General features: G+C 44.8%; 1 protein-coding gene across 5 annotated transcripts in view; it reads left to right on the top strand.

Moving 5' to 3' along the window:
- The window catches only part of ARHGAP32 (Rho GTPase activating protein 32), a 238,680-nt gene that overhangs the window by 88,329 nt on the left and 125,447 nt on the right, over window positions 1–24,904 (top strand). For 4 of the 5 annotated variants that reach the window (XM_039721962.1, XM_039721965.1, XM_039721964.1 and 1 more), the window contains exons 2-5: window positions 3,432–3,540; window positions 19,491–19,582; window positions 20,654–20,695; window positions 21,078–21,162. In XM_039721962.1, coding sequence (XP_039577896.1) covers window positions 3,433–3,540; window positions 19,491–19,582; window positions 20,654–20,695; window positions 21,078–21,162 — 327 coding nt within the window. In that variant the 5' untranslated portion in view covers window position 3,432. The remainder of the gene's footprint in view (window positions 1–3,431; window positions 3,541–19,490; window positions 19,583–20,653; window positions 20,696–21,077; window positions 21,163–24,904) is intronic. The other variant, XM_039721963.1, reaches the window with a different exon arrangement.

Here is a 24,904-nt window from a genome sequence, read left to right as displayed (position 1 = left end):
GGCTGGACTTGAGAAGGAGGAAAAGGACATGAGGTGTTCTCTCAACACAGTTGTGTCATGTACAAATATATAAGTTCTAACTCAATTAATCAATTTGACCTGCCAGAGAACTTCAAAGGGTGGGTGTGAAAGTGGGCAGGGCCTTTTGTGAAATGTCCTGTAAACATTTGTTCCAGTACATTTGGTTCTCAATTTACAATGAAGAAGGGTTCATTCATCTGCAGGGGAATTGCTTAATGGCCTCTGTATACCAGAACTTTTATTAATATAACAGTGTCACATTTCATGGCAAGGGCAGAGCTGCTGAGAGGTTGAGGAAGTGGCATTTTAAATAAAATTATATTTCTATTCTAATGGCCAGGATTAAATTTTGTAGTGACTTCTCACTCATTTACATCTGCCCCAAATGTATATATCCAAATGGAACTGTTACAGAGCAGTTCTTTAGTTGGTTTGGCCTTATTGTTTACAAGATCCATGTGTCACTGTTTTGTGCAAGTGCTCCTGGGATTTGAGGTATTTTCCTCTCCTGTGGAAAAGAATCCAGCTTGACATGTGTGGTGAATCAGACTTATATATGTTGTGCTATTTATTTATTATATAAATTAAAATAATGTCAAATATACAAAATGCACATGATATAAAAATGTGTGAGTGTGGTTATATCTAGAGATAATATTCCAGGCTTGTCTTGGGGTGAGGCCAGAGTTTTCCCTAGACCAGCTGGGAGGAAAGCTCCTTCCCGAGCTGTTGCTCTTGAGGTTTTACATGCCCAGAGGAAACATTGTAGAAAGGAGAGTGTGCTCAGAAGCTGCTTTTCTTCCTACTCTCCGTCCTTTCTGCCCCTGCTCCTGTCCCTGTTTCATTGCTGCAAGTTCACAAAGTTATTTTCCTTTCCATCCAGGCCACTGATGGGCAGGAAAAAGCCACCAAACTTAATCCATAAAGGATTAATATTACTTCCAGCATCTTCAGCCTTCCTTGCTCTCTGTCTCAGATGGCATGGAATTAAATAGGGGCTATTAAAAATTAATAAGAGTGCACAGATAGTTATCAAGTGCTGATAATTGTATCAGAGAGAGAATCTTCATTATAATTTCCAGTATTTCTGTGATGTTGTTGTGACCAAGTTTGAATTTCCCTCAGTAGTAGAATATTCTGAATCTGGCAGAAGCTCAAAGAATTGACTGTTTTAAAAGCTCAATTTTGCATGTGGAGCTTTTCCAATTTGCAGTAAAAGTCCAGAACACCTTCACAGGATGAATAATGGGATTGCATTTTGGGATCTCAGTAGGAAGGGCTTGTGAGGAGTTTATCATGGAAGTTTTATAGACATAGATTAAAGAAATGATGTGAGTAGATAGATTGGAGTGTGTTAAAGAGCTGGGTGCCGTGACATCCGTGCTGATCCAGTGTGCGGGTACAGACCCTGAACGTGAGTCTGATTCCCAGGATTATTTAAAACAGGACGCACCGTCCTCTGCACTAACTCTCACCGCTGCAGCCAACACATTTCAGAGCAGAAATCTGGCAGGAATTGCCAGAAGCCTGAGAAGCTGTGTAGTGAATCCATTTGTACTCCCAAGTGCTGATAAAGATGTAAATGCAGTCCCATTATTTTCAAGTCTTTAAATGAGCATGCACTTTGATTGCTTTAACTGCTGGAGAAGGTGGGTCTTGATCACATCACCCTTCCTTCCATTCCATCACCTCAGGGAATTAGACTGACCTTGTTGTGGGATAATTTGTTTAGAATCTTTTTATTCAGCTGCAATGTGGTCAAACCCCAACATCTAGAAATCTTCAGGAAAACTGCATTGAGCCTTTTTCAAAATCATGACATTGATTAAAACAATTGAGGGTTGCTTTAGAGTTTTTCTGTTGTTGTTTTTGTTTTGGTTTGGGGTGGTTTTTTGTTTAATTCTTGTTTCTGAGTTGCCAAATTGGTTTCCTCTGCTTTAAGTTAAGTGGGAAACCTTTCCTGTGGTGGAGCTGAGGCTGTGAGGCCAGGACTTTTAAACATCTATTGCAAAGGTTAGGGTCTCCTTTCTGAGCTGACATATCACCTCTGTATTCTAAATCCTGGTGTTTTCCTGCAGTTTTTTTCTAGTTCTCTGCAGCTTTCCCCGGGCAGGTGCATTTCTTCCCTCCTGAGGACAGTGGGTGATGTGGGAGTGGGAATGGCACACAGACCCCACAGTGAGCAGCATTTCCTGGGGCATTGTTACTTTCGGTTTTGAGGCTCATTTTCTTAGGGATGTGTTTTTTATTGGAGCAGAAATGTGATCACACAGCTGGGGATAAAATGATAAGGGCTGTAATTCCTAACCCAGCCGTGCCATTAACTGCATTGTTAATTACTTCATCCTTAACCCTCTTGGAGAGAACAAAGCAGAGTTAAATGATTTGGCCCACTGTCAAGCAGCATGTTGGGGTTTCGGAACTTCACCTCTTGGATCTGAAGCAAAGGAGTTTCATTAACTGGCTTTCACCAGGCATGTTTCAGTCAAGTGGTGCATAAATCAGCAGGGTTAGAAAACAGCCCTTCTTGCCCATGCCTTTGCACTGCTGATTATCAAAATGCTTATCCTAAATACATAAGTGGTGATCTATTAAGGGAATAAAAGCCTGCCTGAATATGATGTTTAATGAAACTGGGATGGGTGATACCAGACTTTGAACAGGCCTTCGGTACTTCAAGTCTACGCCATAATCTCTGCAAAGGCACATTTATCCAAACAGAAAGTGAAAAAAAAAATACATATCTACAGAGTGCTGTCATGTGGAAGGGCTGAGGAGCTTTTATGAATTCTTTCTCAGTTTTCATTTTGAGCCTCCGATCTCTGTGCAGGCTTGGAATAACTTTCACAGGGTGTTTGGAAGATGGCTCCTTGTCTGAATAAAAGTTTTGCCTGGTCACATCAGGCTGATTTGAGGTGCTCACTCTTCAGGTAAAATCAGGAAGGGTTGAGAGCTGATGGATCAGGCCTTGGGATGTGGAATCAGACTAAGATTTGGAAGCTGTTTATCCCTATTTCAGGCAAAACCTCCTGAAAGGAGGGAGAATCAAATGTGCGTATTTCTCCGTACAAATGTGTGTTTCTCTTGCTGTTTGCCTGGGCAATAGGAGCCATTTTTCTGAAGTGGACTGAAGATCACTCCTCTGCATTCTTCTGTGTTGTGAGACTTGCAAATTGTGCGGTGATTAAACAAAATTATCTACTGATTGCTTAGGAAGTGCAGATTTCTCTCCACCAAATTTACACTCTTGTCCTGCTTGTATAATGAGGAAGTGGGAGAAACTCAGGAGTCTGTGGGATTTCTGGATGTGTAAAATCATTTTATGCTGTCACATAACTGAACACTGTAACAGACTGGATGTGAGATTACCTAGGAATTGTCAGTGAATATCCACCTTCTGTCCTTTGCAGAATGATGAAGTCCTCTGTCCACGCAGAAGAAGATGACTTTGTCCCAGAGCTGCAGAGGAGCATCCATCCCAGGGAGAGGCCCGACTGGGAGGAGACGCTCAGCGCCATGGTAAACACCTGAGCTACATTTTCTATTCCCATTATTTCCCATTCTGAATACTCTGCTCTCTATTCCATTTATATTCTCTAAGTTTCAGCTTTTTAAGTGGATTGCACAATACTTTGAACAAGGCCAAAATGCTTCCCTTCCTCTGGCAGTTTGTCAAGGAGAGGGAAGGAGCTTTCACAATGCTTCTGCCCTATTAATACGTGCCCCAAAGCAGGTCTTGTAACCAATTAAAAGGTCCATAATGTCACAACGATTTTCAGTCTGCATTAACCTCTTTTTCAGCAAGACTTCTGAGCATGAAGGGAACTTCTTGTAAAAACATGCTCTTTGAAGCGTGCAGCATTGTGAAGGGATGAGATTTTAGCAAAATGCTGGCTAAGTCTACATGAATAAAACCTTAGCCTGAGAGCAAACCTGCCATCAGAGGGACCAGAGGTGCAGAAAAGCACACACAAAGGTGCTCTGCTCATCTCAGAGAAGGCCCTCAGGTGGGCAGTGGGCCACAGACAACTGGATTACCTTAATGTACATAGGGGTTTTTGAAGCCACAGCTGCTCTGGACACCCTATGCTAGGGCCTCACCACCCTCACAGGGAAGAATTCCTTTCCAGTATCCCATCTAACCCTGCCCTCAGCAGTGGGAAGCCATTCCCCCTTGTCCTGTCACCCTCTGCCTGTATAAAGTCTCTCACCCACCTATTTATAAGCCCCTTCAGGCCCTGCAAGAGGCTCTGAGCTCTCCCTGGAGCCTTCTCTTCTCCAGGAGAGCACCCCCAGCTCTCCCAGCCTGTCAATTTTTGCACTTTCCACTTTGTAATTTTTTTCTTATCTTGTGTGTGGCTGTTTTTGCCTTCTCTCCACCTTGGCCACAGTTGGGAGCAGTGTCTGTTCCCATCAGTGTTGCTCAGGCAGCAGCACCTGCTCCCAGCTCGGAGCTTCCGACACCCTGGAGTCTGGTGGGAGTCACTGTGTGACACCTCACTGCTGTCTGTGACCTCCAGGTGTGTCTCAGAGCTGTCAGGCTGTAATTCAGTGTGCTCACCTGTGACACAGGTTTCCTGGCATATCTCATCAGTGTTGTTTTTTTATTCCTGGTTGATTTGCAGTGAAGGCAGTGTTCACCTGCTTGAGGCTGTTGTGCTCATGAACGTTGCTCAGTGTTTATTTTACCCTGCATCATGCTCCTCTCACTGCCCAATTAAATCACTTTTTGGAACGTGCCCTCGTGCACAGCTCTGTGCCAGCAATGCCAAAACTGACTGGTCCAGTGGAGTAGAGATTTAGAGGATGACAAACAGGGAAATTCCCAGCTGGGATTGCTGCACAGTGACTTGGTGTGATGAAGGACAGTAAAGCTGCTGAACCTGTATTTGAAGTGGCTGGATTTGTGCTCACAGGGTTGGTTTGACCTCAGGGTCCTCTTAATACAGTGTGAAGAGGAGGGAGAAAAACCTCTCTTGTTTGTGTTTACTGTGTTGACTGAATCAAATTTCAACTTTCCTTACCTCCAGTCAGGGGCAATATTCAGATGTAAATATTTGCAGAACCTTGTTCAGCACTGACAGTGTTCTCTGTTTAACCAGCATATCTTCAGTATTCTGCCTTTTCCCTGATCATTGGAAGCTTGAGGTTTCTTCCCTCACTCTGTTCCTTCACTTTGCATTTTTAGCAGCCTCTGCTTCAGCCTTGTCCGGGAGATTGCTCTTTCCATGGTATGTGACTGTCTCAGTGTCACAGTACATGTAATTTCTGGTTAGTGGTCATTGAAGATGCAGATTTTAGGTTTTGTTGCTGCTTGAAGTCCCAGCCCCCAGGGAGTGGAGGATGCAGGGTTGGAGAAGTTGTTCCCTCCATTGGTTCCCCTGGCTGCTGCTGGAGCCCTGGCAGGCACCAGGCTTTGTCACCTCACATGAATTTCAGCTTCTCCCAGGTGAGCAAAGGCTGAGACAAGGGACACTCTGGAGAGCTGGGGGTGCCCTGGCACTTGTCTCCTGAACTTTGCCTTGTTACACGCTTTTATTAAGAAAAGTCAATTTATGCATTCACAGGTACATGAACAAGTCGTCCCTACTCTTCCTTCCCAGTTTTATCCATAATACTTTTTCAAGGGCTTATTATTAATTTAGAGAAGTGCTTTTTTTTCCAGAGCTTTTTCTTAATAAGAAATAAACTGAAAGTCTTTTTAAATGTGTGGAGGTTGAATGTCCTCCTGTACTGTAAATATAAGGTGACAGAAACTCTTTATTTTTAATGTTTCTGTCATTGCCAGTTCATTCTTGGTGCCTGAGTAGCTTCAGTCCTTTGTTTGATGCAACTTCTTTTGTCTTCTTTAGTTTATTATTTTTACTTTCATCTGCTTTTTAACATTGCTTGTTTTGTGTTTGTGGTTCAGCAGAAGGTCAAGTGATTCTGTGTTGGAAACCTGTTTGTTTGGGGGGAATCCCAGAACTGTGAAAAAATTCAGGTTGGAAGAGACTTTGAAGCTCATCCAGTTCCACCCCGTGCCATGGGCAGGGACACCTTCCACTACCCCAGGCTGCTCCAAGCCCATCCCAGCCTGGTCTTGGGCACTGCCAGGGATCCAGAGACATCTCTGCCTCAGTATTTCTGATGCAGTTCTGTGTTGTAGGTGAGGTCCAGGCTGAAGGGGAGGCAGCCCTGGCTGGACAGAGTTCTCAGGAGCTGGATAATGAGGCAGCTGCCTGTCTCCTCAAGCATTGCTATATTTTGTACTCCCCCCGACTCATGCTCTGTATTTTTAGAATTTGGGTGTATTAGACACAATTTTTTCCGTCTCAGCCCCCAATTCCTACTGTGCTGCACCTGCTGGGTAACCTTCACACATCCTGGGATTTTTGCCTCTGCTCCACTTCAGAAAATGCAGTTGATGATATTGACTTTCTTCATAGAACACTTCTGAGTTCTGGGGCTGCAAAGCCCTGTGAGAGCCAAGGAAAATTGCAGTTTATGGATTTTCTAACATTTCTCCAAGACAGTAATGTTATTTTAAAGGAAAGGGGTATCTTTTCCTTGTCAGGCCCTGCTGAGTGCTCTGTTTCTGAGTTACAAGAAATAAAGTTGTGAAAGAGCCTTTATATAATATATCTCACACGAGCCTACAAAACAGCTGTCCCCAGCCTGCATTAACTTTAGCATAAATTGATATTTGTGCTTAATATTGCATTTACCACATGTTGCTGACCTCCTGAGTTCCTGCCTTCTCCTCTTCATGAATTTAGGAGTTGCACTGTTTGAAGGCATTGAGCCCATGGCTCTCCCCCCATCCCACTGCTGTGCTCACAGACCCTCTGTTCCTGCCTTGTCTAAATTCTGTGGTGAAGCAGGATTAAAATGCTGAGATAAATACAGAAATCTTCATTTATGCCCCCATTGCAAATGTGCTGACACAGAGAGGTGCCACGTGAGCTGCATTCCTCTGACACTGGAGATCAGGGGAATGCACTCAAAAAAGGATCTGGAGCTGCTGGAGCCAGCCCAGAGGAGGGCACGGAGCTGCTCCAGGGCTGGAGCCCCTCTGCTCTGGAGCCAGGCTGGCAGAGCTGGGGGTGAAGAAGAAATTCCCTGGGAGGGTGCTGAGGCCCTGGCACAGGGTGCCCAGGGCAGCTGTGGCTGTCCCTGGATCCCTGGCAGTGCCCAAGGCCAGGCTGGATGTTGCTGGGAGCAGCCTGGGGTAGGGGAAGGTGTCCCTGCCATGGCAGGGTGGGAGGAGATGAGCTTTAAGATCCCTTCCAGCTCAAGTCGTTCCATGATTCTCTGCGTGCTTCTGAAGAAGTCGCTTTTCCTGCACTTTTCCAATTCCTTCAGCTTTGGAAATGTTCAGAGTATGAGAATATGAGTCTCCAAGCCCATGGAAGGTTTATTGTCCCTCTGGTGCACCTCTGGCTGGGATCTCATGGGATCTGGGAGTTCTGCTGACCATAGCAGGGCCAAGAGGTGACAGCTGGGGTCAGGTGTTACTTTTGTGGAATCAGGGTGCTGGAAAAGGGGAATCTCTGAATTAAGATAGAAGACTCTGTGAATTTGACCAGTGCACAAGAAAGCAGCAGCTGCAGTTGGTACCCATCATTTTAGGCTTTTGCTGTTGGAATTTTCTTAGGAGAAATGCAAGCTTATAAATGCTTTAGAAAAGCACATGGTTAGAGCCTGTCCTATGAAGTCCCTGGAATAATTCTAGTTCTTAGGTCAGAGGGGTTCTGAGATCTGTAGTATTTTCAGCATTTCATGCCAGATAGGGAAGGTTCTATGTCTTGTGAAGGTAATAAAGGCTTTTTAATGAGACCTCAATATATCACTGTTAAATCTGGGACATGACTGAGGAGAAAACTATTTTTAAATGCAATTATGAATGTGTACAGAGATTAGTGGATTGTAATGGTTTAAAGAAAGATTTTTATGTCCTTAGTGTTTGTTTTTCATTCTTTGTACATCACTTGGCCAGTGCTGCCCCAGGTCTTGAGTGGGGCTTCTGCAAGAATAGATGCCAAAAATAGAATACAAGGGGCTTGTTTTTTAATTAGTGTTGCTTCATTGGTTGGTTTTTAATTCACAGAACATCAGGCCTGTTTCTGCTGCAGACTAACCTCCAAGAGTTGTGGAAAAATCTGCATAAAAATCTGCATAAATCCATTTGCTTGGCCCTGTAAGCTTCCAAATAGTGGTTTACTGAAATGATCTAATTTTAGCTTCTGAGATATGTAGATATAATACTTTTAAACATGTTAAAATTGATATTTTGGATTTTTTTTTTCCCTGTGTCTCTTAATGCTTTGTATATGTGTGAACCAACACTGGAATTTTACATCTGAGGATGTGTTGAGAGCTCTGAAGTCACTGACAGAGTTTTGTCAGGCTGATCCTGTTCTCAGATGGGTTCCACATATGGAAAAAAATTGGGGAAAAATGTGCTTTTGAACTCTGAGATCCCAGCTGCAAGTTCTTTTTAAAAGTCTAAAGTTTTAAGCTCTCAAGTGCAAGGGGAAGTTTTAGGAGATACGAAGCTGAAATTGTGGGTTTCTGCTATCTTTTAAAGGGCTTGAACAAGTCAGTAGAAATGGACTTTAGAATCGTGGAATCTCCTGAGCTGGAAGGGACCCACAAGTCATGGAGTCCAACTTCTGGCTCTGAAGAGGGGGGCAGACGATCCCAACAATCCCACCCTGTGCTGAGGGTGTTTTCCAAATTCTCCATGAGCTCTGACAGCATCAGAGCCTGACTTAGATGGTTCTCCACCTAAATGCTCCAGCATTTGTCTTCTGGCTCTGAGTCTGACGGATTACTGCCTTAATGCTGTAGAAAATGTTACCTGTAGGTTTGGAGGTTGCTTTTGTGCTGCTGAAGGTCCTCAAGCTCTTGACTTGCCTGGATTAGTGAGTCAGAACTGTGTTAATCCTACAAGAACTGCAGTGTGTCTGTCTTCTGTGCCCAGCACTGGACAGCATTTTCATGGAATTGCTGCAGCTCAGGCTGGGGAATAGGGATAGCAGAGGGAAGGGTGGAATAGGAGTCCAGGAAGTGTGGACAGCACAGGCTCTGATCTGACACAAATGTTTCAGGACAGGCTAGCACACCAGGCATCCATCAGGTGCAATAATATTTTGGTCAAAGCAGTTCTGGTTTGGCATTGCACCAGTAACCTGTTTCCTTTTCAATCCACATAACTTGCTTTTCCTTCTGACTGCTGCATGAATCTCGCATTATTTTCCCTCGTTAAGCTTTTGGCAAGGGTTTCTGTTGCTGTGTGAGGTTCTTTCTCTGCCTCTTGGTTAGAGGGGCCTTTTCATTTCACAGGCTGGCTCCCAGCACAGAGCTTGTCCCTGAGAATCTTCGGAAATTGGGGCAATCACTTAATTGGCACATTGGCTTCCATTTGGCTTTGCCAATTAAATAAGTTCAATTAGTCCAGAATGGATACTGTATTTTTGGCAGGAAATATTAATTCATAGTAATCATTTAGTTTTCATAAGCAAGAGCAGCAATAGTTTCTGGTTACATTTAAAGCCTTGCCAGTGTGTGCACTCTGGTACTAGAGTGGTGATCCAGGAGATCCGGATTATGTTTTGTAAATATCTGTTTGAAAGTCTGTTTCTATACAGCAAAATGAAGGAATGATTTAGAATCTGCTAAGGCTGGATCAGCAGCTTGTTGTGCACCATCATCACCAATTTTAATGCACCCTGTTTGTCATTTCCCAGTTGTGGCTCAGCCAGGCTGCTGTTGCTGGTGGTGCTGTTCCTGTGGTGCTGGGGATGCTGCTGTTGCTACTCCAAGTTATTCCCTACCCTGAGCTTTGGAGTCAGGATTACACTGTCATGACCCTCCACCTCTTTCCCTCCCACCCTGTTCTGAAGCTGATCTGTTTCTATGCCTGTTTTGTTGTCAGATTACCGGAAATGCCACAGTTGTTCGAAATGTACTTATTTGGGAGATAAAACTTATAATTTATTTACTGTCAATCACTTTTCCCTAGTCCCAGCTGCTTAAAAATAAGGTGAAACATTAAGGAAGGGAAAGAAGTCTCTTATTTATAAATGGTTCATTTTAACTGGCGCTTTTTTTTTTAATCAGTGTTCATGTCTTCTTAGTTACCATAATGCAAGAAAGATGGAACAGTTTTTAAAGGGTATCAACAGTCTGCTCATCCATCCCCTTCCATTCCCCACCCCAGTTTAAGCCCAAGAGACAAACAAATCATGTTAGAGTTTGTCTTTCTGAAGATTGTAGGCATTAATGTTTGGAGGTTTTTGCCATGATTCAGCCTTCTTAATTATAAAATGATGAATTATTCCCTGAAGATGCTGGTAATAATTAGCCTGACTTTTTTATTTAAGTCATTCCCCACATTTCTGCATTGCTGCCTTGTGTTGGTGTAAGGCTGCACGTTGTTTTTTGGGATTTGATCAAATATCGTGGTTGCCAGGGCACAGATTATTCATGGAATGGTTTGGGTTGGAAGGAACCTTGGAGTACATCTAGTGCCACCCCTGACATGGCAGGCTTGCTGCCTTGTATTGGTCTGTGCTGTGTTGGTGTAAGGCTGCAGGTTGTTTTTTGGGATTTGATCAAATATCGTGATTGCCAGGGCACAGATTATTCATGGAATGGTTTGGGTTGGAAGGAACCTTGGAGTACATCTAGTGCCACCCCTGACATGGCAGGGACACCTTCCACTGTCCCAGGCTGCTCCAAGCCCCAGTGTCCAGCCTGGCCTTGGACATCCTCAGGGACCCAGGGGCAGCCACAGCTGCTCTGGGCACCCTTACATCTAGTGCCACCCTGCCATGGCAGGGACACCTTCCACTGTCCCAGGCTGCTCCCAGCCCCATCCAGCCTGGCCTTGGGCACTGCCAGGGATCCAGGGGCAGCCACAGCTGCTCTGGGCACCCTGTGCCAGGGCCTCACCACCCTCCCAGGGAACAATTCCTAATTCCCAATATCCCATCCATCCCTGTCCTCTGGCAGTGGGAGCCATTCCCTGTGTCCTGTCCCTCCACCCCTTGTCCCCAGTCCCTCTCCAGCTCTCCTGGAGCCCCTTCAGGCCCTGGAGGGGCTCTGAGCTCTCCCTGGAGCCTTCTCCTCTCCAGGTGAGCACCCCCAGCTCTGCCAGCCTGGCTCCAGAGCAGGGGGCTCCAGCCCTGGAGCATCTCCATGGTCATCATTCACCTTCCCAGCTCTTGCAGCATCATGTGTCCTGTTCTGGCCTGCAGGTCATTTCTGGAGAGCAGTGTCACCTCCTGTTTCCAGCTCGTGTCACCTTTTGTGGAGGGCAGCAGGAGTGAGGAGTCCTGCCCTGTGTATGGAGCCTGGTGTGTGATCTCAGGGCCAGCTTTTCCCTCCCTTTGGGCAGAGTTAATGACTCTTCTGTTGTGTTGATCAGAAGTTTATGGACGCTGTATGGTATAAAGTGCACGCTAGAGGCAGACACATTCCTCACATTGCTGTGTTGTCACAGGGCTTTGGGCAGGGAATGCAGTGGATCCCAGTTTTGTGTTCATGCCATTGGACACAGCTCTTCTCTATAAACAAAAGCTGAGCCCAGGTTGGCTTAACACACAGAAATATAAATTCCTGTTAATTGTCCCCTCTCAGATGCTGGGGTTGAATGTCAGGCTGCTCTTTTTTCCACCTTCCCCATCTTGCTGCTGCTGCACTGGGACAACTCCTGAGTTGCTAATCCGATTTATACCTATAACATAACATCACATTGTTATTTGCATAATCACTGGCTGTGGTCAGGGGACTTACCAGAGTGGGATTTGCTTGTTTGAGCCTGAATCTATCTCTGTTGTGTTTTATGTGATGAGAAATTGCTTTCTACAATAACAACCCAAAGCTCCAATTGTCCTTTTATATCCAAGCCATAATTAGGATCCCCTCCTCCCTCTGTGCATCAAACAGTAGCTGGAATCTTTGGGGTCTTTTTTTTACCAACAAGAGACTGGAATCAAAAGTATTGTTCTTGTTGGATGTCCTATTTTCTGTGGCTTTTCTCTGTAATTTATTTTGTAGTCTGTACAGAAGCAGGACTCTAACCCTGTCTGCCTTTCCCACGCATATTGTATGTGGGATTTTTGTTCTTAAAGAAAGTACATTCCTGAGCCACTCTGCCATTGTGTGAGGTTGTGTACTGTATCCTGCAGCTCCTGGGCCCAGGGCTTTGGGAATGGTAATCAGGTTTCACTATGGGAATGTCAGATCCAAACTTAGGGCTGTCAGGGAGTTGTCATGCTAATGCTGCCCTCAGTAGCTGACCATTCACTTGTGCTTGGTTGCATCCCTTTTAGTCCTGAAACTCTGGATTCTGTGAAGGAAAACACAAGTGTGAAACTGTTCTGCTGAAAATCCCCAGCACCCCTTGAGTGCACTGGATTCACGTGCAGACAATCTGGGTGTCTCTTTCAGGCTCACTTGGGAAATGTTGCCATGGCACAAACTCATGCTGCTGTGCAGAGGTGAATTTTGGTCACAGTGGCAGTGGCAGTGCCAAAGGAGGTGCTCGGAGCTGCCAAGCTGCTTGTTCCATGTCTTGGATTCCACTTCAGTGGTTTTACATGGGAGCTGGAGAAGGTTTCACCTACATATCTGTGAGCTGCAGATCTTCATTTGAAAACAGAGTCGACAAATAGTTAGGAATTTGTTCTTTGCTCATTCCAGGCTGATCTTTTAAAGTATGGTAAATGGATGCCCTGGACTAACTTCTCTGTGATGCTAAGTCTCTGGAATGAGAGGTTTCTCTGAATTTGCCAGCTCATGGAAATGCTTTAAAGTGCTGGGTTTTTTGTTTTGCCTTTTTTTTTTTTAACCCCCCCCCCCCTTTAATGGAGATGCTGGGAGTAGAAAAAACACGTTCTGTGTGGTCCTTTAAAAAAAAGAGAAGAATCCTCTTTTATACATGCCATGAACTAAGTACTGGTTGGAGCAGTTTAGAACTGAGAACCTGAAAAATAGAATTAAAAGTTCTAAACTCAAAAAATGATGCATATTCAAATGTCTTTATTGAATGCAGATTTCTTAGACATGGGATTAAGATGTGCATTGCTAGTGTTCAACGTTTTCTTACTGTAAGCACTTGTCATTTTTTAATTCCTTTTCTCTATCCCATTATCTCAGTTGCCATGAGATTTTAAAGGCATCTCTGGCTGGTGAGTGTTTCTGCACATTCCACAATCCCCAAACTGAGAGCTAGATTAAAAGGTCAGTACTGCCTCTAATTACTTAGGCCATCCTGGCCTTGAGCTCTGCACCTAAAGCCCCCCTCCAGCCAGAAAGGATATTTACACTAAGGAAAGAGCTAAGTGATGACTTCAATTAAAAAAAAAGTAAAATAAAATTTAAAAGGTTCCAATGTTTCTCACTCTGGAAAATGTCCTTGTGCTGGGTGTTATTGAATGTGCCCATGCTGCACTCTGCTGATGAGAACATGAACAGCACAGGATTAATCCTTAAAATCACAGAATGACAGGATGGTTTGTGTTGGAAGGCATCTTGAAGCCCATCAAGTTCCATCCCCTGCCATGGACAGGGATACCTTCCACTATCCCAGGTTGCTCCAAGCCCTGGAGCACTTCCATGGATGGGGAGACCACAACCTGTGTGAAAATGCTTAAGAAATCAATTCAGTTCCACGAAATGAATCCATGGAAAGTGGTAACATGAAGAACTTGGCAAATATTTGCATTTCCATCGTATTGCCCCTGTACCTCTGACATTTTGTGGTGAATGTTGTCTCTTCATCCATTCCCATATATTTCTGCTATTCAAAACAGTGACCCAGTTATAGCCTCATTGTGCTCAGTACATCTTAATCCTTTAGGGATAAATGCTGGGAATCAGGACCTTTCCTTCAGAATTATTTGGAGCAGCTCGGACATGGTGACTCTCAGCTTAATGAAGCATTTTCCCTTTCCTTCTTTGATTTATTTATTAAATCAGGGTAGTTGTCACAACATCTGAAGGAGGAGGAGCAGAGAGGACTTTGTCTCCCTGGAGTGTTAAAGGCTACATGGCCAAAGCTGGGATGACCAAAATTCTTCCTTAATTGTGCTCCAGGTGAGTTCCTGGGCAGTAATTCCTGAGAGCAGGTGTTGAGGGAGCCATCACCTTCCACCTCACAGGGAGCAAGGAGTTTTGTGGGACACTTTTTTTTTAGTGCTGCAGAGCAAACATCCTGATGGAGTAGGTGCTGAGCCAGGTCTGTGTAGTGAGCTGGTACCCAAAATTTGGGCTAGCTATTGATGTCCTCGTATATGAGTGCCCACTTCAGCCCTCTTCATTCCTCCTCGTGTCAAGTGAAGAGATTACTGCTCCCGACAGAGTAATGACTTCTCCTGTAACAACATTTCTGTTCCCTGCTGTTCTCCAGCAAAGAAGTAAAACTGAAACAAAGCTTTAGGGTTTTTCAGAGCTCTAGAGGGGGTTTAGTTTTTTTTCCCCCTCTCTTTGTAGTTTTTCCTTCCAAGAAGATCGAGGGGAAATGAAGATGATGTAAAGGAAAGACTGTCATGGAAACCAAACAGCATTTGGAATCAGCTCTGCTGTTTTTAGAAACAAGGCCATGTGCTGACAGAATCCAGAGCAATCTGGTCCCTCCAAACTGGTTTTGTTGAGAGACTGACAGTGGAAAATTAATATATGTTACTGCCTGTCTAATAGTTATTCTTGCTTTGTGATAACCTTGGATTAAATTCCTGCCTTCAGAAATCTCACCTGGGTTCAGTCACCTGCCAAGGTGTATCTGTGATGCCTCCTCAGGGGTCTTCCTGTAGTCCTGTGGAAAACCAACTGTGGGGTTACTTGTGGGATTCCAGGGTTTCTTGTGCATCCCAGAGTAAGTCAGAAGCAGCAGGAGGAGGGCTGCGGGTGGGTTCTTCACTGGTTCACTGTTCTCCCTGTCGAGGATACCAAGGTGGAAATTTCATCACATTGTGTTCACTGGACTGTTGTGTTGAATTTTACACATATTTCAGGTTGTGTTACGTCTCTGCATGTGAGAGAGACAGGTTGACATGTTTTCTGATAAATGCAAGGGGACTTCTTAGGAGAAAATCCTTTCATATTATGCTGTGGAATCGTTAGATATAAATTATTTATGACTAAGGTTTTGTGTGCTAGAGAGCACAAAGCTGAAGTTTTCTAAATCATGTCTATAAATAAAAAGACTAGAAATTTCAAATGCTTAAAGCTAAACAGTCTGATTTGTGAGAGCTCTCAGATTCCACTCTCGGATTCCCAGGGAGATTAGAAGCAGCACTTGAATATGTCCAGGGGAGGGAACAGAGCTGGGGAAAGGGCTGAAACCCCAAGAGGGGCTGAGGGAGCTGGGAAGGGGCTCAGCCTGGAGCAAAGGAGGCTCAGGGGGACCTTGTGGCTCTGCACAGCTCCTGACAGGAGGGGACAGCCGGGGGGATCGGGCTCTGCTCCAGGGAACAGGGACAGGCGGAGAGGGAACGGCCTCAATTTGCTCTAGGGGAGGTTTAGATTGGATATCAGGGAAAATTTCTTCCTGGAAAGGGCTGTCCATCCCTGACACAGCTGCCCAGGGCAGGGCTGGAGTCACTGTCCCTGGAAGTGTTCAGAAAACGTGTGGGAGCCTTAAGACACGGTTTAGGGCTGAGCACAGTGCTGGCAGCGAGTGATGGTCTTGATCTTAAAGGCCTTTCCCACCCTTAACAGTCCTGTGATGCTGTGATCCACGGGAGGGTTGGACAGGCAGACAGGCGTTCTTCCTCCTCCCTAGAGGAAGGCTTTAGTGAGATCTCCCTGCCTGGCAGTCCCTGCAGGTATCTATGACAAAATAGTCACTCTCTGCAATATTGTCTCAACTACTACTGATACAAGTCAAGCTTTTGGAAGGAGAATTTCTTGGTTTAGGGCAAGCTGCTGAAGTGGTGTCTCTCCAAAGCCTTCCCTGCAAAGGTAAGCGACTGAGATTCCTGACAAATCAATTCTCTGAGTTCTGCCTTGAGCTCTAATTTGTTTACCAAGTTTTGGACCGGAGCAGATTGATACAGCAGTGACGTTCAGCTGTGAAAATGGGACTAAACAATTTGCATAAACAGATTTGCTCTGCAATTACCAGGTTTCCACAGCACAGCGATGCATAGAAAATAGGGAAGTGAGACTGATGATGCCAGGTAGCTAATTTTCAGATGTAAATAATCCAACTGTTTCAAAATGATTTTTAAAATTAAATTACTGTGACACCAAGCACAAAAGATGACAAATTTCATTTGGAGGGTTTTGTTTGTGTTTTGAGGGGAGGATGACCTGCATGCTACATGCCAAGTTTTGCATCAAAACAGGTGCAAAATAGTGTATAAAATCTACTTTATGTAGCTGTGTATCTTTGGTTTGAATAAAAAGGAGTTTTGGTTATTTAGGAGTAATGCAGTTTCTAAAATTGCAGTAAGTTTCTCTTTTGGTATCTGTCTCTTCACCAAGGTTTTTTCTCTTATTGGTACCTCTTAATAAAGATCTGAGGTTGCTCAAGTTCTCTGCCCTTACCTTTCTGTGCTTTTGCCTCAGCTGTGAACTTTGGAGAGATTGTTGTTCTGCAGCAGTCGATGGAGCTCAGATCTAATTGGAAAAGCTCCTGGAGTTAATTACTGCCTTGCTTCTCATTGTGGTCCAGTTAACTGGTTGCAGAAAATGGGAAACGCAGCAATCCAGCTCAATTTGGACTTAACTCCACTGGGTAGGAGAGGATAATACAACTTTTCCAAGAGAGGTGCTGGCATTTTGGGCTCCTGGAGGTGTGAGTTTTGCCTACGCCTCTTTGAGTCAGATCCAGCAAGGTCTCTGCCCACTGCTGCAAACTGGCTTGAAGCCCACATTTTCTGTCAGATTGTTTATCCATTTTTATATCCCACCAGCTCCTACTGCTGATGGAGAAGAAAAATTACTTTTCTTCCTACAGAAATTCTGTTCCTTAGGAAATTAAGCAAGCGCATCTAGCTTGGCCTAAAAGCAGCTTATTGGAATGGCACATTTATTCTTGTAATTATTTTCTTATGTAAAAGACCTGTAAGGCTTATTAAATTGGTGATCCTCTTAATTCTAAAATTGACAATGAGATGCTCAAGTGTCCTATTACATTCTGAAGTGATTCTGTGCTCAGTAAGTCAGTCAGCCCAGGGTAGGTTTATTTTAGTGTATAAATATTGTTCCTGTTTTCCTCTGGTGAGTGGCTGTGCCTGTGCAGAGCTGTAGACAGTGGGGTCAGAGCACTGGCTGTGGTCAGGGCTGTGGAAGGTGCAGCTGGGAGAGAGAGAGACCTGGGTTCAGATTTCTTCTGTGGTGCTCAAAGGGTAGAGCTCACTCAGAGCAGATTTTCCAAGGGCAGTGCTGGAAGCACCAGGAGCTGGGTGGGTGCAGCTGCTGGTGGGTTACTGCAGCTCTTGGGGTTCATCTCCTCAGAGCCCAGGCTCAACCTGGAGCCCTGTGTCCAGGGGAGTGGGTGCTCCTGCAGCCTGCTTGGCTTTGTCCAAAGGAGGCACCAGGATGAGCAGAGGGATGCAGCTGCTCTGCTGTGAGGACAGGCTGAGAGAATTGGGATTGTTCAGCCTGGAGAAGAGAAACTTCAGGGTGACCTCACTGTGGCCTTCCAGAGGCTGAAGGGGCTGAGAAGGAAGATGGAGAGAGACTGTGGGCAAGGACGCGGAGTGACAGGACAGGGGGAATGGAGTCAAACTGACAGAGAGTAGTTAGATGGGATGTTAGGAAGAAATTATTCCTTGTGAGGGTGGGCAGGCCCTGACACAGGGTGCCCAGAGAAGCTGTGCTGCCCTTGGATCCCTGGCAGTGTCCAAGGCCAGGCTGGATGGAGCTTGGAGCAAGCTGGGATAGTGGAAGGTGTCCATTCCCAGGGGAGGGGTGGGACTGGATGATCTGTAAGGTTCCTTCCACCCTGAGCCCCAGGGCTCTCCTCCTGTTGTCTAAAGCAGGGGAATGGTACCAAGTACCAGAGTGTCCCTGGTGACTGTAGCAGGAGCCTCACATGGATAATGTGGTTGTAGCCTCACCCCTGTCCCTGTCTTGGTTCAGTGGGATGAATTGCTCTTCTCTCTGGCACTGGTCTGGTTGATGAAAACAAGCAGGAGAATGGCACTGACTGCCTCACCACAGCTCCCGGTGACGTGGTGAAGCTCAAGTACAGGTAACCTGTGTCAGGGTTAAATGGGAGCTTCAGGGAGGGGTGACAAAGTTGTCCTGTAGTTCATCCCACACATGGGCTGCTAGCTTGAGTTGTGGTGGTCCAACTATAAAGTTTTGGGGGTGGAGACCATATTTCCATATTTCTCCATATTTCACACTGCAGAATGCAGCTGTGTTCTGTTATCAGTCACAGCTTTGGGACAGATCCAACTCTGTTCCGAGATCTTCTGCTGGACCAGCTTAGAACCGTCGGGACTGATGTAACATCAGGGCAATCATCTGTTTGCTCCTGTCATAAGAAAAGGGATTTGATGGTTCCAGGCCTGTAAGAGAAGTAACACTGAAGTGCCTTTCTTCCTCTTAGTTCAGCATTCCCTCTTCGGGACATTGTTCATGTTTTTAGTGCACTGTATAAAGCAGTGAAAGCTCACTCAGATGGTATCACCCACATCACTGATGGGCAGTCTCTGGCCAGCATCAGTTGTTTTTCTCCTCCTCCTCTGCGAAGTCTGTGATAGCCTTGCTGTTTGATCACTGCTGTCCATAAAAGCCTCATTGAACCCCCTCATTCCTCTGGATCACAGTTGGAGAAACCCATGGAGTTGAGTGTTTGTGTCTCTTGTGATGGAGAATTCAACCCCAGCAGAGCTCATGGCTTAGCAAAGGCAGCTGGAGGAAAGAGGGGATGGGAAAGTATGACAGAACAGAAAGGAGGGAGTTTGGAGTTCAGGCCTCACTGAAGTAAATGAATTTTAGTAATTAAAGAATTTTAATATCCTCAAGCACTTAAACCAATAGCTTCAAATATCTATTTTAGAAGTTCACCTCCCACATATTAGCAGTTCTGTCATTAACTTGTTTTCCATTGTGTGAGCAATCCAGCTTTTTGCAGTGCCTCTGCCTGAGTGTAAATGCACAGATGTTTGGAAAATCAGGTATTTACTGAGGAGTCCAAGTTCGAGGAGTCCAAGTTTGGGGTTTGGGAATATCTATTTCACTTCCACCTCTGAAAGTTTCCACTTCAGAAAGCAGAAGTAGCAATGAATTAAATACTGGATTTCACAGTTACCCCAAGGGTTAGCAAGGCTTGGGGCAGGAAGAGATTGTCACCTCCCTGGTCCCCATCCCAAGGGTCAGTTTTCCCTGGTCAAAAGGCAGAACTCAACTTCAGCAGGTCGGAGGTTTGTAGCCCCGTGCAGAACAGAGGGGCTGCTGTCAGCAGGCAGAGCCCAGAGCTTGCAGCCGTGTTTCACTCCTTGCTTTTCTGTCTCTTCCCGCAGGCCCGAGGTGCCGACATCCCGGACATCCCCGGGGAGCTGCCGCTCCGCTCCTGCGGCAGCACAGCCAGCATGAAGGTGAAGAACGTGAAAAAGTAAGAGCAGACTTCTGTGATTTTCCCGTCTTTCCTGGGCTTCCAGTTTTGCTGTGCTGAGTTTTGGCGGTTGTGCTGCAGTGACTGCAGTGCAGGGCATTCAGCAACAATTTGTGATGGTGTATCTTCAGCAGAGCAACCAAAATCCATGTGGAACTGAGGCAATTTGAGCTAATGGAGCCTAAAACTGGGCATGAGAGGTTTTGCTGCCTCACTCTTCTCTTTCTGGCCATAGAAACAAAGCTAGGTAGGGTTTGAACCTCACTGTTGGAATGTTTTTAATTTTCTTTAGCAATTCTTCCTGAAAGTGGTTAATTGAAAAAAAAAAAATCCACAATAGAACAATTATTTTAATAGAACAAAAATCTCAAAAGAAGCCCAGGCAATGTGTAAATGAGATAATTTTCCCTGTCTCCTTATGCTCTGGAAGGCTAAACCAGGACAAGTGGGTGGCCTATATGTATTTTTGATCTGATTTTTTTTCTCTTTTCTTTTTGCATTCTGCCCTCTGTAACTTCATTTGAATGGATTTTACAGTTTTCCCTTCTAAGGGATATTTTTTCTTCCCTGATCTCCCAGTCTGTTTGTTTTTTTTTCCTGTGGGCTCATGCTGTATTTCTGTCTCTGCCTGTCTCCCAGAGACTGTAAACCAAGTCATTATGTGTGCAGCAACAGGGATCAGAAATAATCAATATTACTTGTGCTAAAAATGCTGACTTGAGGAGTAGAACTCCCTGAGATTGATGGATCTGAGCCTTCAGTTCACCCCTCTAGTGCTCTGCTGAGAGGGAAATGGCTCTTTGTTCCAGTGCTGAGCAGCCAGATGCTGCATCTCACTTCCCACTTGTATTCCCGTGGGAAGAGGGAGCTAGATAATGACAATCTCATTGGCTCACCACCAGGAATATCTATAGGAGTCTGTAATAGCTTCAGCAGAAGCAGGAGCATGTTGCAGAGCCAGAGGAGCTCCCCGGCAGCCACCAGTGTGGCTGGAGACACTTGGGAATAATTATGCCTGACTTTTGATTTGCAAAAGGCAAAGGATAAATAGAGTTTGTTCTGCACCCTCAGATACATCCCCCCGGGACTGATGGGCTGTGATGCCTTTCACAGGTAAAGTTCTGCTTTCCTCGTGTCTCGTGTAAGGCTGTGGATGTGCATTTGTGAGGTGCAGCTGCTTGTCCCTGCTCGTGTCCATCCTGCAGGGTGTGGTGCTGCTGGAATGTCTCACAGCTCTGCAGGGATGCACTGGGACGTGGTGCTGCTGGAATGTCACCCAGATCTCTAGGGATGCAGTGGAAAAGCCACTTGGCATTTCAGCTTTCCTTTCTCATTTGGCTCGCTTCCCCACTGTTTTGGTGCATCACATGAACAAATCCCTGTGTTCCCTTGGCTTTAGGATGAGAAAGTTGTTGTTGTTTTGTATCTGTACCTGTTGTTTGTCTGTGTTGAGTAGTCTGCATCCATCTCATGGTGTGCTCTTGGTGTGCTCCAGGTTATCCTTTACAAAGGGGCACTTCCCGAAGATGGCTGAGTGTGCACATTTCCACTATGAAAACGTGGACTTTGGCAACATCCAGGTGAGTCTTGGATTTCTCTTACACATGAAACACCTTGTGCTTCCTGCTAGCTGACCTGGTGGGGAGGCATAGAAGGACCTCCACTGCAGCTTATTTAGTTTGTTGCTAAATGTTTAGTGGTAAGAATTTAAAGCTGCAGAGACTTTATTTGGAATTGCTTCTATGTGCTGGGGCAGAATCTGCACTCAGTCATGTGGAGCTCTCCTTTGAGCTTGGAGATGGTTTTATTTCCACTGGATTTGGCTGATGTCGCTGTTTTAAAACTGTATCAAACATTCAGTCTTGAGTCATCTGTAATCACTGCGTGTGTATTTTTGGTTTGAGTGTGTGTGTGATTAAAAAATTGTGTGAATGTATTTATGTAAATATAAATAAATCAAATTTACCCCTTCCCTTAGCTCTGCATTGTGCATTGCAGCAGCTGTGTCATCAAAATACCAGAAACTGCTCGTCAGCCTGAGCTGCATTTCTGGAAGTGTGCAGACTTTGCTCCTCTGTGATCCCTCCCTCAGGAATACAGGCAGAAGCATTTTCCAGGGAGGGCTGAGACCCACGAGTTTCTCACAAACAGGACACATTTTGTTCTGCACTTAGAGGAGCAGGAATGCCTCCAGCATCTGCCAGCCTTGTAGCCAAAAGGAGGTTACAACCTTTTCATTTGTAAAACATTTCCTGTAATACCGAGTGAATTATTTACAGCCTGCCATGCTGCCGTACTTGACACTTCTGCAAGCAGAATTATGCAGCTGGGTTTTTTTCTCTGTCTCAGTAAAATTCCAGCTGGGAAGGAGCTTGGGTCCTGTTCAGGGTTGGGATCTGCTGTTGCTCACACTTGGTGGCTCTGGGAGGGTTGGCTCTGGGGTGTGGGATCTGCAGACCCAGGCACACAAAGTGCTGTGCATGAGGTAGAGGGCAAAGAGCTCAGTTCCCATGGAGGCCCCGGGAAATGGGCAAGCAGGAGCAGAACTCACTCTGCTGAAAACGGTTTATTTTCATTTTCTGTGTATAGGAACAGCATGGCTGATCCATGTCCTTGCTTTCTGTCTCCTGGTAATTTGCTGATTTGACACACTAATTTTTCAGTAATTCTGCAAAGACGTTTTATGTTGGAGCAGGTCTGTGTCCACACAGGTGTGGTTTTTGCATCCTGTGGTCCTCTGAGTTCTCCCTCCCATCATCCAGGGGTGTTCAGCACAACGTGCAACTGGAGAGGGAGCACAAGCTGCACATGGCATATTGTTTTGATGACCAATAATTAATTATTTGTGGGTTGAACCATTTCCTGGGATGTTTTCAGGATGGCAGGGCAGACCTGTGGGGCTCATCTTTATGTTTGTGAGAGGCAGAAGTAAAACCAGGTGATGCAGTCTTTCCAGGTTTTCCTGAAGCACATCCTGCTGGGAAGCTCCCACAAGCAGGAGTGGTTTAGCACTGCTTTGTGTGGTGTCACTGCTGCTTCTGTAGCTTCCCTTGCTCTCCTTCAGTGGTCCCCTTGCACAACCACACCAGAGGCTGTAACCAGAGGAGGTCTGCCTGAAAAACAGAGATTGTGGAAGGAAATAAAAATTGTATTGGTTATTGAGCTGTTACTGGTTATCTCAGCCCTGACCTGTTTTCTGTGTCTGTGCTGTGAAGCCAGGAAGAAAATGGGCTGGTGGCAGCATGAGAAGAACTGTCAAAAAGTTGAGACTATGTGTGTGGAGGGGTCAGTTCTCTGTTTCCACCATATCTGCCTCTGAAAAACCCTATATATTTAGCTATTTGTGTACCTAAAGCAAAATTTGTGCCTAAATAAGGTGACTCAGGCCCTCTGTGCCTGTAATTGCTTGTTTTTCTTAAGCAAGGTTTCTGATAAATCCCCACAGTGTCAGGACTTTTTTATATGGTGAAAAATCTCTTTAAGAACAAGAGCTTTGCTGCTGAAATGCAAAAAGATAAAGCATTGCAGCACTTCCTTAGAATACCAGTATTAATGGTAAAATAAATGAAAGCTGTTAATGCAACAGCAGTATTAGTTGGGAGATTTAAAAATAGGTTCACACAGGCCTCATGCATTTTAATCAAGTTGGAGGCTCTTTTGTGCTCCCAAGGTAGGGCAGAGAATAGCAGTGGGCTGGAGTGATGGGAAGTGACAGCTTGGCACCTAATAGAGAATTACTGAGTTGCATCTGAGGGGTGGTGGGTGTAAACTGCTTTCAAAATCTATTCGCTGTTAGAAATTTGCATAGTAGAAAATACAGCATTATCTGTCCGTGTCAGGAATTGTGTAATGCTGTCTATTAACAGCCTGGCCGAATTTCAGGTTGTTTTGTAACGTTTATGTCACTTATAATATGGTCTCATGGTGCAGGAGGTATTAATAGCCTGACATTTCACCTGATGAGATAGTTTTAAATTAAATTGCTGAGAGGTATGGGAAGGGATTTGTTCTCTTCTAATCCTTGCACCGTGCCAGTGAGCCTAGGTGCATTTTGGGGGGCTTTCTCTTCAGAAATGTCCTTCCACACTGCTTCCAAAAGCAGTATCTTACCCATACCTGTGGCTGGCCAGCCAGGCACGTGTGGCATCCCAGGAAATTGCTGGTTGCCAGGCAAAGGCAGTGATGTCAAAGCTGTACCGACAGGTTAAGCCTCACAGATTGCATCAGTGCCCAAAATTCACTGGCATTTTGATGAAATACCTTATGTTCATTATTGTATTTATTTTAAGGGCTGCATCATTAATTTTAACTTTTAATGAAAAGCCAGGTTCTGGCTCATAGATGTGTTTTAGTCTGACGTGGGATAAATATTCAGAACTGTGGTTCAGCTTTTTCATGGTCCATCTCCCAAGGAGGATGCAATGTTTCTTCTCAATTTACCTTTTTCCTAATTTAGCTTCTTCTCAATTTACAAAAAACAAAAGTTATCTCCCCTTTAGCTTTTTTGACCTGATTCTCACTCATTGGACAAATTGATGGTAAGTCTACATAAAAATCTTTGTACAAATAGGTAATTTCCAAGTGGTTAAATTGCATTTGTGCAGAAGAGTCTGTAATTATGCCTGTGAATTTATAAAAATGCCCCCTGTTCAACATCAGCACTTTGCATCTAGCAAGTGCAAGCTTTGTTTTATATCTGTTGGGTTTCTATCAGATTTATGAATAGGTAACTGAAAAGAACTCATCAAAACTCTGTGTGGCCTCTTGAGGCAACTTCAACTTCCCCAAGTTTAAAAATGTAAGATAGAAAAATGGATATGGAGTCCCATATCCTTCTGCTTGCATTAAGAACTTACTGAGACAGAGTTAAATTTCTTTTATAATTTAAGAAGATAATATTGTAATTCAATAACTGTGTGCTAAAGAAAGTCTGCCAAGTCTCTAGGAGCATTTGGACAGTGCTCCCAGGGATGCACAGGGTGGGATTGTTGGGGTGTCTGTGCAGGGCCAGGGGCTGGACTGGGTGGTCTCTGTGGTCTCTCCCAACCCAGGATATTCTGTGATTCTATGAAATATGGTTTTACTTTACTTAGTTCTAAATGCCATTAATACAAACCGGAGAAAGTGATTAGGAATTCCTTAAGTATCTACTTCCTGCCAGGAATTAATACTCTGTTCTTCACTTGAAAGAATTAAGACATTATCTTCAGCTCAGTAGGTTTTGGTAATGGAATATGGAGAGCTGATCAGCTCCACGCTTCCCAGATAATATTCTTTGCTCCCTCAAAAGCCATTTGCTCAAGGCAAATGCTGTAATGCACA

Source organism: Passer montanus, unplaced genomic scaffold (genome assembly GCF_014805655.1).
Source record: "Passer montanus isolate IOZ18808 unplaced genomic scaffold, ASM1480565v1 scaffold47, whole genome shotgun sequence".
In the NCBI taxonomy this organism is placed as follows: Eukaryota; Metazoa; Chordata; class Aves; order Passeriformes; family Passeridae; genus Passer; species Passer montanus.
Note: the sequence above shows the minus strand (reverse complement) of the source record. Positions and strands in the feature narration are given on the sequence as shown.